Raw genomic sequence first — 16,101 nt, 5'->3', positions numbered from 1 at the left:
ACAGGTTTTCAAAATTATAAAGGATTTTAGTGAGGTACATAGAGAAAAACTATTTCCACTGGTCGGTGAGTCTAACTAAAGGGCACAATTTTTAAGAACGCCCTCAAAAAGAATGAAGGGAGACGTTAGGAGAATTATTTTTACGTTGAGGGTAATTAAGAAATACAATGCCCTATCGGAAACAGTGACTGAAGCAGAATTTCTAATAGGTTTTAAAAAGGATATTTGAAAAAGAAAAAACATTAAAAATGTATGGGGAAAGCACAGGGTAATGGAATTCAGTTGATAGTTCTTTCAGATAGCTGGCACAGGTGCGATGGGCTGAATGGCCCCCGTTCGTGCTGTGAAATTCTACGATTCTACATTTGACAAGACGCTTGAAACATATACGAGAATGGGTTTCCAGGGTTATTAGGTTCAGAAAATATGTGAGCTACTTGATGCATTGGTGGCTTGTTCCACATTCCTAGCAATACATTATCTTACACATCACATTTTTAAATGTCTCAATTAATTCCAATCCACTTGGTGCAATACGGGCGCAAAACTGATAAGGTCCCATTTTGCTTTTGATCTCAATCCCATCCTGTGATCTCAACGGTTGTGCTGTATCTGACATTCCAGCATCAATTTATTTTATCAACATTTGTGCAACACAAAGGGAATGCGTAAAGCAGATATTCCCTTCCAGATAGCCCTGAAGCAACCCCCTCTGCAGGAATATCTTTCCACTGAAAGATCTGAAACGACTGCAGCCATGCAGGACAAATCTGATTGAAAAGATCTCAGATTCTTCAGCGATATTTGAGGCCTATTAGGCCCAGGACAGTTTCCCTTATGTAGGTTGAGCATACGTACAAACATTAGGGGTACAGTAGTATAGTCGTTATGTTACTGGACTAGTAATCCAACAGGCTATAAATTGGGCCATTTAGCGCCCGTTTTTTTTTTTAGGCGCTACGCGGCCTCCGAAGTTCCCAAAACGGCACACTGAATATGCGTGCATGCTTCTAGCGTGAGGTGCGCTGGATGCCATGTTGGTAAAGGCGTTTGAGCACACGCAGATAACGAATGCCGGTACCATGTAAAGTAAGAAGAATGTGCGTTAGATCAGTGTGCAACGCTGATTTAAAGGGATAGATATCATTTTGGCACTCAACATTCCAGCCAACTTAACCACAAACAGCTGAACATGTCGTAGACGGACTGGAGGATCCCCACCAGCGCTGTTTAAAGGGACCATGCAGGATTTATAGGTTAGTTGCTAGGTTATTGCTTCTGGCTGATGATGCATTTGTACTTGTTTTTGGAGGTCTCCTATACTTGAATACTAGGACTACGGGACATAGCCTAAAAATTAGAGCCAGGACTTGCAGGAGTGAAGATAGGAAACACTCCTACATGCAAAGGGCAGTAGAAGTTCGGAACGCTCTTCTGCAAACAGCAGTTGATGCTCGCTCAATTGTTAATTTTAAATCTGAGGTTGGTAGATTTTTGTTAACCAAGGGTATTAAGGGATATGTAGCTAAGGCGGGTATACGGAGTTAGGTCACAGATCAATCATGATCTCGTTGAATGGCGGAACAGGCTCGAGGGGCTAAATGCAGTGACTACACTTCAAAAGTACTTCATTGGCTGTAAAGCACTTTGGGATGTCTTGAGGTTGTGAAAGGCGCTATATGAATACAAGTTTTTTTTTAAAAATGAATGCTTTCAACAAATCCGCACTCACTAGACGAGTCGGGAACTTATCCCAAAGTCCGACAACTTTCTGTGGAAAAGTACTACCCCTTGGCATCTAACCTAGTTCTATGCTTTTGTAACTTATACTTAGATCCCCAGTTCCTCCATAACCTAACTAGCTCAATCTGATAAAATAGTGTATTCAGTTAAACTATTGTCAATGTGACCATTGGTAGGAACATAGGGACAGGAGTAGGCTATTTAGCCCCTCGAGCCTGTTCTGCCATTCAATTGGATCATGGCTGATCTGTATCTTAACTCAATCTACCCACCTTGGTTCCGTAAACAACATGCCTAATGTAAATCTATCAATCTCAGTTTTGAAATTTTCAATTAGCTCCCAGCTTCAACAGCTTTTTGGGACAAGAGGGGTCTAGGTTTCCACCACCCTTGTAAAACTGACAGACAAGAGGCAGCCTATTCCAGCAAAAGAAAGCAACACAAATATCTTTGGCTGGAAAGAGTTAAACATTACATGACACAATACCCACCATATAGGAAAGGGAAAAAAAATTCAACACAAAGAACAAGACCACACTATTACCACATACTTGGGATGCTGCATCACTGAATGGAAAAATGCAGCCATTCCACCTGGAATGAGGTGAAAAATTTTGTCTCTTTGTAATTCGTTTGAGTTGACACAGAGTTAAGGTGCATAACTCCCAGCTGAAGAATTCAACTCCGATAAATACAGGAGCTTATTTTTTTTAAAACAGTGTCTTATTAAAGAATTGAAATAACATTAAGCATTGTTGAAAAAGCTGGGACGTCATTAACGTTTCATTTAGAAAAATAAACTCACTTCAAAACCCATCAAAAACTCTTTTAGGTGGAAATGTCCTACCATATTTTGCAGTGGTTCTCTTTTCTCCTGGGTAATCCCATATTGGGGAATTTGTTCATGACCCTGTTTGATTATGGCTTGTCTTCATGAATTAATTAGCTGAAAGCTCTCAAAATGCACAATATCCCCTCCTACAAAAACCACGGGGGTAAAGTTTCAGAGACTCGGCTCCCACCGAGGTCTGAGCCCGATCCTTTGAACTGTGCTCCCGTTGATTGAGACCCTTCCCTGGGAGAGGCGTCTCTAAAATTTTACCCTCATACTTCACTTGGGGAAAGGGGTGGGGGGAAAGAGAGGTTTAAGATTAAGCTTTCCTTAGTGTAGTAAATTACAGGAATAAACATTTGAAAGTTGTCAATTTTGGCGCTTTTAAACTAGCCGAGCACAGGAAATAATCGATTTTAGGACATGTAGCACAGGGCTTCATAAACAGTTAAAACTGCAAGAAAAATATTGAACTGAAATGTAATACCTTTCAAGGTGTGACTAAACAGTAATAACTGACTATTATATGTACCCACTAGCTTCAAAGAGATCATTATATGGAACCTTGATCTTGGTAAAATACATACTGTGCCATTTATTGCTTAGCTGTAATGAAATTGATGGGTGGCTACACACACTCAAGTCTGCACTTGAGCATTAATCAAAGTAGAAATCAATATTCAATGTAGTTCGAACGTCAATATTTAAGACAGCATTCAAAAGGTCCAGAAAAACTGATGTGAACACTGCACATATGACATGAAAGTTCAAATCTTTTCAAAGGTTCCACATCACCCAGACAGCAGACTCAACCAGTTCCTAAAGCTCTTATTTAGTAATCAAGCTAGGGCCTGACAAGACCCCATCATTTCCTCTCCACGCCCCGGACAAAAATGTTACCAGTCAACCAATTATGGAGTAATAGCTGCAGCACCGAGAGATCTGCAGGCAAGGCTTCCTTGCACAGCTTATTTCCAGTATATTACTTAATATATTAGATGTTCCAGCGACTGCAACAGTCAGTCCCGGGCTAGTATATGCGACCTTGAAGGCTGCACATGAAATGTACTGCAGGACTAGGTTTACCCTGTGGTACAGAGCAGTAGAGCAATGAAAGAATTACAAATACGTGGAGATTGATTTCACTCGATTTCATTCAGGCAATGTGGAAAAGCAATTTGTGTGGCATAAATAGGCTGTATGGGATACTTAACCATCAGAAGGATTAAACCACCGGTTCATACACCATACCATGATGTATTTCTGCGACTGAGCTAAGCTGTGAGCTAACGAGTCTCATTTCACGCTCCTTCAGGTTGCTGTGTGTCGGCAGCGCCATGTACTGGACAATGTAAGTTACTGCTTGATGGCTGTTGCAGTACACTTTTTAGCAACCCGAGTCTTTTGACAACTTCGTCCTTTATTATTTTAAAAAGTATATAATTTGTTCAGATTCTGAAACAGCATGGACTCTGAAAGTGATAAAGATAATTAAATCAAGAGGAAACACAAAAGAACCAAAGACTGTTTCTCAGACGAAAAAGGATTGGTTGGCTGCACTAAACCCTTATTTATAAGGGGCTGGTCCACACACCTTTCTCTGCAGATTCTTTGGAAATCCTAACACTGTCTACAACCAGAAATAACATGACCTCGTCACTCAGTCCTATAACCCTTCCAACCCCTTTAAATTCTCCAAATCTGTATTAGTTTAAGGAGCATGAAATGAGCTCACTAACTCACGGAACTGAGCTGTTACGTGGCCTGTGCAGGGATTACTGCATTCTATTGCAGATGAATGATTGTAATGAGTATGTGGATTAATTCGGGCTTTGTACTCAGACCACCCGAGATGTAGACTGTGTGAGTCCAAAATATAGATCTTAACTGCCCGTTTTAATGAGCACGTCCTGATATTACACAGCACCACCTGGCTCTGTTGCTGGCTCAGTGAAGAACGAAGCCTTACAGCCCAGGAAAATGCCAATTTCGATAGGAGTTCACTATGTAGCGATGCCTGCTGAAGGTGCGATTCTGTACAGGCTCGGGTGAGGACAGCATTGGGCTCAGCTGTGATCTCCCGCCACAGTTCAACAGCCCAACAACACTCAATATTAAAGGCCACACAGAAATAATGGCCACTTAGGAGAGTTATTGGAGGGTGACTACTGTCATATAACTGCACTGCAGCAAGGAGTCCACGTCTGCAGGAGGAGGAGGGCAGAAAATAAGTGAGATTAAAAGTACTGTTGGGGAAATGCAGCAGTGCTGTACAAGACTTCCAAGAAACCAAAATTACCTGATTTGTTCATTTTACAGAAAACCACATTCCCATCCCAAAACCCCAAGCCAAATGCCAACCTAAAACACCAAGCCAAATCCCATCCAAAAAACATCCTACAAGTTGCGAAGTGTGACTAAAATATCTGGGAAAAGAAAAGGCCAGGGAGCAAGAAGAGCCTCTTTTGTGCTACAAGGTAGCCCAGAGGCTTTAAGGAAATTGGGTATATTCCTCTTCCCCCTCTTCCAATTACCAACATTAGGGAGGGAAGAACAAGAGAGGGGCCCTGAAATTCTGTAGGGTTGCCCGGGTCACCTGCTGAAACTCTGGCGGAAGTTGGGGTGGTACCCTACAAAATCCATTCGAAATGAGGCGTAACCCAGTTTTGTCGCGTCTCTGCTTTCTTTTTTGGGGGGTTCCCCATGTCTCCCTCCTGTGGAATTTCAGGGCCGAGGATCCTCGCGCCTAATAGATAAGGGAATCTTTTGGCGTAACACTGAGGATGCACTAAAAGTAGAAATTCTCCTTGTCTACGCACTTGTGGGGTTTATTTAAAAAAAAACAATTGCGAGTCAGTGTGGGTCGAAATGGGCCATTTGATCTTCTCCCCCTCCCTCTGGTGAATTGAATGACAAAACATTGTTAGACAATACCATGGAATTCATTCTAGAACAGCTGTTTTAATTTAAAGAGTAACAGACTGTTACAAGGCAATAATTCAATTAAGTAGTTTGGATGATACAAAGCACAGGAGTGAAGCATTCACTTGAAAGAAGCACGATATTGAATTACTGCTTTAGACTTGATGACAGATATGTGCCATTCTTTAACAGATGTACTGCATCATATTTAACTTTGCTTTTTAATTCATCGTTTAATGACAAGTGAGGCAGGGGCAGCAGAAAGTAATAAAGGAGAGAGCAATACAGGACCTGCAGTTATACGGTATCACACGATTGATAAAACATGCTCAACAATATTATTCTCTTTTCCTGCTGGCAAATTACCAGAGAAATATGCTACAGAAGCACATTTAACCATCGCGCTCGTTGGCTCATACAAACTCATTTTACTAGCTCTTTCATGCGATACATGCAAACAAGTTGCATAAAGGAACATTGTGACTTACCTTGTATAACGTGAGAATTGTCTTTCAGAAAGAAGTTGTACAGGTATTTGGGAATAAAAGCAGACATGCACGCATAGGCCAAGGCTGCAACATACAGAAGGAAAAATGAGCATAGTCAGTATTATTTGTGATTCCCCCCGCATGAGAGAAATTCCTTCAAGTTATTTATATACCCTTTTCTTCCCCTTTCTACTGGTCTCCCTGCGCCATGTACCATCCTGAATCAAGACTGTGGACGGAAAACCTACATCTTGACCTGCCAAAGCAGTTCAGCTACTAGTTTTTGGTACACATCCTAGACTAGTGTAGGTAGCTCTACCCTCAGTTCTCCCTCCCTTCCCATGGAGAGGTACCCTGGCTTCCCCTTGATGCCTCCTCAGAGCTGAAATCGGTAACGCAGCAGTCTCTGAGGCTGAGCTTTTCAATCAATTGAATTTTTCTGTTTCTTTGAATCGCAATAATTGTTGGAGAAAGTTATCTGCCTTGCAAAAGAATTTTACAGCGCTGAAGGCAGCCATACAGCCCACTTGTCTCTGAAAGATCTATCCACTTAGCCCCATTCCCCTGCCCTTTCCCCATACCACTTAAAATGTTTATTTTGCAAATATTTATCCACTCCCCTATTAAAAGCTGTTATGGATTCTGCTTCCACAACTGCTTCTGATAAGTTCCATGTTCTAACAACCCTCTGCGTAAAAAGAAATTCTCCTAACTTCTCCCTTTGTGCTTTTGGTGATTAAATTTTTATGCTAAGTTACTGACCAGATGAAAAGAGTTTTCCCACTAATTTCAAACCCTTCATAATCTGTCAGATCTCCTTTAAACCTTCTTTGTTGTAATGAGAAGAGCCCCTGTTTCTCTAGACTCTCCTCATAGCTAAAGCCTCTCAACCGTGGACATTTATCACAAACTGACTGCACTTACCTTCGTTGTTGAAATTCAGATACAAGAATGGTGCACACAAGGAGTCCAAGCCTAGGGCAGAAATATATTGACAGGATGAGCTAAGAGCATAGTTAGTAGTCTAAATCCTAGTTATTAACTACATAGATTACTGGTGTATAGGGGAGACAATTTGAAGCTGTGCAACACTGGTCAGATCATACCTTAACCTTCTTAGATCTAGTGGAAACCCCCCCTAATTTCTTAAGTCTTTCTTCATAACTTTAAATTTTCACTCCTGGTAACATCCAGTGATCCCAAAGATCTGCCCCAACCTCCCTCTTTTTCCTTATCTACATGCTGCCCCTCAGTGACATCATCCACAGGTACAGCGCTCCCATTCCACTATTTGATCCCTTGACTACCTCCATGCTATCAAACTGCTAGTCCAACGGCCAGTGTTGGATGGGTCACAAATTCCTCAACTATAAATCCCTCCATGGCCTTTTCCCACCCTATGTCTGCAATTCTGTTCCAAATGCTTCGTTCCTCTGACTTCCGTTTTCTGTGCATCCCGCTCTTTCTACCCCTTACCACTGGTGGCATCGCCTTCAATCCCCTTCGTGCTACCCTTTGGAACTCCCACACCCCCCGCAAACCTCACTCCACCTTTAAAAATCTCCTCAAAACTCATCTCTTTGACCTAACTTTCAGTCACCTCCCCTAATCTCTCCCTTCCTGGTTCAACGTCTGTTTTCATTAGGCCTATTTGTCAAGCGATTTGGGATGTTTCTACATTGAAGGCATTATATAAATGAAAGTTGCTGTTGCTGAATCTACACTGCACCTTTTCCATTGCTTTCATATATTTCCTATAAATAGGATGCCAAAACTGTACACAATACCCAAACTGCAGCCTAAGGTGTTGCACAAGTTCAACATTATTGTTTTCCTAATCGATATCTCTACATGCAAAACCAAGGATTCCATGTCTTTTTTATGACCGTACTGATTTGTGCTGTCACTTTTTATAGGAATGGCTGTTAATTCATGAAAGGTTTTAAGGCTAAAACTAACACGAATGAGGATTTTTGGGGATAGTTATTTAAGAAACAATTCACAATAGATCAGTGAAGCTGAAATTGTGGAATTTCATTCGCTTTTCTGTGAGAGCCAATTATTTCTAGTTCTAGTCGAAGAATCCCCAAACTGAGCTGCCTCAACTTGCTCAGGTTGACTTACCACAAGTATAGTGATTAACGATTTAAGATTATGACACTGTGGTAAACATCACAACATCCCAACTCAGCCTTCTACTCCTCACCATTCAGTGTAGAGAGACTTTTAGTAACTGTCAAAGCAAAACTGCAATGCATTTTTTCTCCATGAAGAGATTTTTTTCCTGCTCGGGAGCAGCATTATTCCAATATGCCGAGAAGATATCAAGCATTAACTAAACATACTCAAGAAAATAACTGGGGTCGATTATGAGGAATTGTTACCTGGTTTGTTTCAGGGTGCCAATTATCTGGGGGGGGGGGGGCGGAGAATCTATAGACAAGGCAACAGAAAAATTGACAATTATTCAATTCTCATGTCAACAGTAGTATGGAACCTAATTCTTTTTCTAAGTAGGGTTTCCAATAAATATATATTATACATCACCCCGGAGTGTTAGTTTACTTTCTCCATGTGTGGAGAGGAGTGCTGATTCCAAATTTCCTTACTATGTATGAATGGGGGTCAGTTGTCAACCAGGTGATAAGGTGAGGATATTATAGGCGCAAGCTGGCTCCTTCAGAAATAAATGGGGGAAACTTTATCTTTGTATAACTCAATTTAAATAAGCAACACAGTGAAGCGGACTTGATGACGTTCTAAGTAACACCGTTACCATCTTTCCTCGACTGGAGCAGTTAAACTCACCTTGCCAGTACACCAGATCTTGATGGGAGACCACCCAAGCCTTTAATACACGCCTGAACTTTCCATGACCCTCTGGCGATGACAGCAGCTCGTCATACTGATGGCAGCGCGGAATATCCACCTCAATCTGAAAGGAAATCAGCCATTGAAATCGAAACTGATTGAACAGAAGCAGCAAGCCTAGAACAAATACCCAATCCAGGGCTCTGCCACAGGAAAGGATGTACAAAAGAGGGCTGTTGCTAGGTACAAGAAAGGAAGGAAGAAAGACTTGCATTTATATAGCGCCTTTCACAACCATAGGATGTCCCAAAGCGCTTTACAACCAATTAAGTACTTTTTGAAGTCACTCTTGTAATGTAGGAAATGAGGCGGCCAATTTGCGCACAGCAAGCTCCCACAAACAGCAATGTGATAATGACCAGATAATCTGTCTTAATTACGTTAGTTGAGGGATAAATATTGGCCAGGACACCAGGGAGAACTCCCCTGCTCGTCTTTGAAATAGTGCCTTGGGATCTTTTACATTCACCTGAGAGGGCAGGCCTTGGTTTAAACTCTCATCCGAAAGACAGCACCTCAGACAGTACAGCACTCCCTTAGTACTGCACTGGACTGTCAGCCTAGATTTTGCGCTGAAGTCTTTGGAGTGGGACTTGAACCCACAACCTTCTGACTCAGAGGCGAGAGTGCTACCAACCGAGCCACAGCTGTCAAGGAATTCAGAACCTAATTAACTTCATAAAAGCTGCTGCAATTTCTCAGAATATTTAGATTACAATGGATTTTACCTCTGTTGCTGCACAGTGACATGGCGAGGACACTTGTTACAGCCTGAATCTAAGGCACAGCCGGAAATAAAAGGCTTGTCACTGAAGCTCGTTAATGGGTCAAAGGGGGCCATTCATAGCAAATGTTATTTCACGGGTAAGAGTAATAATTCAGTGTAGGGAAGTACAGTATGCATTATAAAAGCCTCCCTCCCCTCAAGATATATGATTTATATCCCATAAGTGGATTGAACTGATAATTCACAAGCTCTTATGGTCTATACTATAAGGGAAATACAAATCCTGTCCCATAGGTCTTCATAACTTATGCTGTTCATATTAGGATCAATAGTGAATTGGGTTAAATAGTTTAAAAAAACCACAGCCAGAGACACTGCTGATCCATCTATTTTTGTTTGATGTGGGTTTAGAATATTTATACTGTGAACATTCTCTGAATAAGTTTTCGAAGATAAATTAATTATAGTAATTAAAATGTAATATGTTACAACCTTCATGAAAATTATTTAATGGAAATTATATTCAAAGGAATAATCTAGCACCATAACATAAATTAATCACTTGTGCGATACAGAAAGGAAGAACTTGTATTTATATAGCACCTTTCATGCCCTCAAGATGTCCCAAAGCATTTCACAGTCTTTTGTTATTTTTGCAAACATGGCAGCCAGTTTTCACATAGCAAGATCCCATAAACAACAAGATGAATGACCAGATAATCTGTTTTTGGTGATGTTGGTTGAATAAGGGTTTCAGCAGCAGACGGACTGAGGCAGGGGCGGAGGCGGCTGATGTTACGGAAGTGGAAGTAGACGGATTTTGCGACAGAGTATATGGACTCGGAAGCTCAACTTAAGGTTGAATAGGTCGATATTGTAAACAATCCGGTTCAGCCTGAGACGATGGCTAGGGAGGGAGATGGAATCGGTGGCGATGGTTTGGAATTTATGGCAGGTGCCAAACACGATGGCTTCAGTCTTCCCAATGTTTAACTGGAGGAAATTGAGGCTCATCCAAGACTGGATGTCGGACAAGCAGTCTGACAACACAGAGGCAGTGGAGGGGTTGAAAGAGATGGTGGGGAGGTGGAGCTGGATGTCGTTGGTGTACATGTGGAAGCTGATCCCATGTCTACGGATGATGCCACTGGAGCAGCCAATTTAGAACAACTGTGTTTCGACAATATAGTATATTAAAAAGCTCCTATTAGGCTGCTGTCTTTATATTCAGAAATTACCGTTTAAATGAATGCAAGATTACCTTCTAACTTAGTCACAGATGGTGTTAAAACACTGCATAAAGTGCACAGTGCACGTTAACTATAATTTCACTAAATACACATGGCGAAGTATTGAACATTTGCACAAACTGCGCTAGCACTGATTAGACAGCAGTATGGAAGGTCTCCTTCAGTATATCTCCTTTACCTGGCGATCGGTCGGTATTGGTGTGTCCTTGTCAATCGCATCATATTTTGCTTGAATGTCTCCCTAAAATGTGGATTTAAATAATTAAGTCAAATGATGTCTGTTTAAGTAATTAATACATATATGAAATTCACAACACCTAATAATGTCCAAGGAAGACTTAACCTTTCAAACAGCCTTTGATTTTAGCAAGGAGCATAGAAACATAGAAAATAGGAGCAAGAGTAGGCCATTCGGCCCTTCAGGCCTGCTCCGCCATTCAAAATGATCATGGCTCATCATCTAACTCAGTACCCTGTTCCCACTTTTTCCCCATATCCCTTGATCCCTTTAGCATTAAGAAACATATCTATCTCCTTCTTGAATACATCTAATGACTTGGCCTCCACTGCCTTCTGTGGTAGAGAATTCCACAGGTTCACCACCCTCTGAGTGAAGAAATTTCTCCTCATCTCGGTTCTAAATGGCATACCCCGAATCCTGAGACTGTGACCCCTGGCTCTGGACTCCCCAGCCATCGGGAACATCCTCCCTGCATCTAGTCTATCTAGTCCTGTTAGAATTTTATATGTTTCGACGAGATTACCTCTCATTCTTCTAAACTCTAGCGAATATAGTCGACCCAATCTCTCCTCATACGTCAGTCTTGCCATCCCAAGAATCAGTCTGGTAAACCTTCGTTGCACTCCCTCCATGGCAAGGACATCCTTCCTCAGATAAGGAGACCAAAACTGCACACAATACTCCAGATGTGGTCTCACCAAGACATACCTGCTCCTGTACTCAAATCCTCTTGCAATGAAGGCCAACATACCATTCACCTTCCTAACTGCTTGCTGCACCTGAATGCTCGCTTTCAGCGACTGGTGTACAAGGACATCCAGGTCTCATTGCACCTCCCCTTTTCCCAATCTATCACCATTCAGATAACAATCTGCCTTTCTGTTTTTACAACCAAAGTGGATAACCTCACATTTATCCATGTTATACTGCATCTGCCATGTTCTTGCCCACTCATACAACTTGTCTAAATCACATTGGAGCCTCTTTGCATCCTCCTCACAGCTCACATTCCACTCCAGCTTAGTGTCATCTGCAAACTTGGAAAGGTGACATTTAGTTCCCTCATCCAAATCATTGATATATATTGTGAATAGCTGGGGCCCAAGCACTGATCCCTGCGGTACCCCACTAGTCACTGCCTGCCACCCGGAAAAAGGCCCGTTTATTCCTACTCTCTGTTTCCTGTCTGTCAACCAATTCTCAATCCATGCCAGTATATTCCCTCCAATCCCATGTGCTTTAATTTTGCACACTAACCTCATGTGGGACCTTATCAAAAGCCTTCTGAAAATCCAAGTACACCACATCCACTGGTTCTCCCCTATCTATTCTACTAGTTACATCCTCAAAAAACTCCAGTAGATTTGTTAAGCATGATTTCCCTTTCATAAACCCATGCTGACTTTGTCCAATCCCATTAATGCCTTCCAAGTGTTCTGTTATCACATCTTTTATAATAGACGCTAGCATTTTCCCCACTACCGACGTTAGGCTAACTGGTCTGTAATTCCCTGTTTTTTCTCTCCCTCCTTTTTTAAATATAGTGTTTGCTTTTCCTTAAGGGTTAATTTAACAAAAAACATCTTACCCTTGGTTGCTTTACGGAACTCCCACATCTCATTAAAACAGATTGTTTTGAGGAGGGTAGAGAATTATATTGGTGTATAAAATAATTTAAATGGACTATGGTGGGACGCTGAGAACATAAAATATATCATTTTCAAAATGTTCAGCACATCCAAAGACTGAGGTAAAGTATCACATGAAGTACACGAAATGTAAACTCAACCCATTGGTCTATCAGAAGACCATACTATTCACTGTCATTGTCCAGTCCTTTAGCACTTGCTGGAACCAGTTATTAAAACTCGATGCTAATTAGGCAATGCAATGGAACAGAAGGAAAAAAAACCACAAAATGTTTGATTCCATCATTTATTCTAAACTTAATGTACCAAAAGCATCACAATCAAACACATGGATCTACACTATCAACTGGCTGAGAATGTATAGCACAACTCAAACTATCTTCTCAACACATTCACCATGTAAAGTTTCTCCCTAAATTTCAGTGTGGCATACACTAGTTTCAAAGACCATTACAAATACATAAGTGATTTTTCTCAACTCAATTGGTACACTGTGTTAAAACTAAAAGCATACCATGGTTTCTAAAATTCACTGAAATGTTAAAACACATATTGAACTGGAAAAGAAAACATCTCCCCAGTTCATAACCTGATTCAAATTTAAACTAGTTACCAACCAGCAGTGAACATCACTGATCTAAATTGTTTCAGGTGTTGGTATTGGATTACCTTCCACAGCTTCAGACATAACAGGAGGAGACCAGAGGGAGCCCAACTTTAACTGGACTGCAGCGGTTCAAGGCGGCAGCTCACCACCACCTTCTCAAGGACAATTAGGGATGGGCAATAAATGCCTGCCTCGCCAGCGACGCCCACATCCCATGAACGAATAAAAAAAACTGTTAAAAGCACAACCGTCTGCTGCAAGGCAGGCCAAAAATGGGAGGGAGGGAGCAGCTTCAATCGATGACCAAACAATCAGGCTTTGTTTACAGCTCTAAATATAACGTAGCATCCTTAAGCTTCTCCTAAGTTCCAAATATGGCAATCTACATGTACCTTCACTGGTGTGAAAGCAAAAGTCATCAGAAGACGTGGGGCGGAGATCATGTCATACAAGAGGTAGGTACTAGGTAATGCCAGTCATGGCCAGCATGGTCTGTGGAGTAGCTTCAATTGCCTAGAGGGATCAGAGAGAAGTTTTCCAAATTTTTTTTCCCTAATTGACCTTGAAAATGGTTTATCTGGTTTTTTGCCTCTCCCAGGAGGTTACATGGCACTAAAGGGGTAAGTGGCATCTTGGTCATGATGCATAAGGCATCGCAACTGTATGTTCGTACTTATCATACCGTCTCCTACTCTCATTCTTACCCAGTACCTCAAAACTCATGTCCAGTTTTCTCTTCCTTCTATAATCGACGGTCTCTTAAATCTCAAGCTTGGCGTAACCGAACCACTACTTCCCAGTTTACCTCATTTTCTCTCCAAGTCTTTTCATTAGTGGTGATGTCCAGCTCTGTGGGCCTTGACCATTCACCCAGGTTTCTCAATTGACAAAAAAAAGCATTTCATTTGATATCAGAGGAGAGAGAGAAGCCAACAACGTCTGTAGGACTAAGAATGTTGCTACCAAAGAAAAGAGATGTTAGCTGTTGGTTGGATTTGCAGAAATGAGAACATGAGCAGCATAAGTCTGGAGTCGACTTCAGCAATAAAGGGCCTTAAATTGTGTGTCTTTGTGATTGGGTTCATTTTCTACTACAGCAATATTAATATTGGAAAAAAGCAATGAAAAACTGACAGTTAGATTTTACAACTCGAGTGGGTGTGTGTATGGATAAGAATGTGGGAAAAGGGCCCAGGAAGGACAGCCACAATAACAGATGTCATTGCATAGAAGCCACTGCATTCCTACTGTCTGACTTTAATGGGACACAGTGTCTCCTAAACCATTAATATCCTGCTATGTATCGTGTCTAATTAATAGTGTATTGTTCTGTGAGGTCAGTAGAACCTCTGTTTTGCTTTATAGTTTGTCACTTGGTGTTTAATTTCCTTGGTCTAAACAATTTAGAATCGAAGATAATTATTGCATTCTGTTTAAAACAAATTATAGGTTGAGTCAAAATATGCGTTTCTTTTATCTATGCATTTTGTGGATTGAGAAATCAAACCACAGAACTTTCTTGATGCTTTATTTGGTAAGCACACTGAGGGGAGGGAAGGAGAGGGAATAAAAGTGCATCTGTGAATTGGAGGGAAGCGGAAAAGAGTGCCTTGATGTCACTGTGACATCTATACAAACAACTTTAAAACAATGAGATAGAGCAGCGAAGAGATTTGATAGAAGTGTTCAAAATCATGAAGGGTTTAGATAAAATAAATAAAGAGAAACTGTTCCCATTGTTGGAAGGGTCATGAACTAGAGGACACAGATTTAAGGCGATTGGCAAAAGAACCAAAGGCAACAGGAGTAAAAACTTTTTTACGCAGCGAGTGGTTATGATCCGGAATGTGCTGCCTGAAAGGGTGGTGGAAGCAGACTCAATTGTGGCTTTCAAAAAGGAATTGGATAAATACTTGAAGGGAAAAAAACTGCAGTGCTACGGGGAAAGAGTGGGGGAATGGGACTAACTGGATTGCTCTCACAAAGAGCCGACACGGGCTCGATGAGCCGAGTGACCTCTTATTGTGCTGTAACCATTCTATGATTCCAAGGTGAGAATCAATATATATCCACAATCACCTGCAATTGCTCTGTAAGAAACGAGGGAAAATTCCCTGCAATTTTTGTCATATTTTTCCGTTAAACAAGTGGTGGAAGGGTAGCCATACCTACAACGTAAGTTATGACAAGCCTGTGCCTCACAACACTTGCAGTGTAACTGCATGTCATCGTTCTATATTCAGGCGCTGTTTTTGAGTTGTCAGCTGTTTTGCTCAGCTGTTGCTAGTTTCCCCAGTTTGGCATGTGTGGAATTCCAGGTCACAGGATACATTGCTTTATAAGGGGAGGAATGCTGTACCATATAAATGCAATATATTTCGCTGCCACTAGTGTTGGAGTGTGTCCCTTTAAAGCTACAAAGTTTAATTGATACATAGACAATGGATGAGTCAACTAAGAGGTTGCAGACATTGTGGCTCTAATACTTTCTATTGCTGGAGAGTTTGTACAACCCAAATAACTTCCTTTGGTTCTATATACTTTTTTTCCCCTCCAAAAGTGGCACAGAAATTTATATTATACTGCGATGGCCAGGGAGTGTGATCGTGTAAAATTTTTATAATATAAGAGACAGATAGATGTGTCGTTAAGGACTGAGACTGAGTACTGGTAGTTGAGTGTTTTGAAGAAAGTTAATTCAAACTCCACTTGCTAATACAAGTTTGCCTGTGCGCTGCTGAATATGATAACGGAGCTTTGTCCAGGTCCAA

General features: G+C 41.2%; 1 protein-coding gene across 1 annotated transcript in view; it reads right to left on the bottom strand.

Moving 5' to 3' along the window:
- Positions 1–16,101, bottom strand: part of tbck (TBC1 domain containing kinase) — a 163,749-nt gene that overhangs the window by 91,277 nt on the left and 56,371 nt on the right. Inside the window, exons 16-19 of the mRNA XM_067994439.1 lie at positions 11,012–11,074; positions 8,794–8,920; positions 6,910–6,960; positions 5,986–6,069 (exon numbers count right to left, since the gene is read on the bottom strand). Coding sequence (XP_067850540.1) covers positions 5,986–6,069; positions 6,910–6,960; positions 8,794–8,920; positions 11,012–11,074 — 325 coding nt within the window. The remainder of the gene's footprint in view (positions 1–5,985; positions 6,070–6,909; positions 6,961–8,793; positions 8,921–11,011; positions 11,075–16,101) is intronic.

The sequence above is a fragment of the Heptranchias perlo genome, chromosome 1 (genome assembly GCF_035084215.1).
Source record: "Heptranchias perlo isolate sHepPer1 chromosome 1, sHepPer1.hap1, whole genome shotgun sequence".
In the NCBI taxonomy this organism is placed as follows: Eukaryota; Metazoa; Chordata; class Chondrichthyes; order Hexanchiformes; family Hexanchidae; genus Heptranchias; species Heptranchias perlo.
The sequence above is the reverse complement of the archived record's forward strand: the minus strand, read 5'-3'. Positions and strand labels throughout refer to the sequence as shown.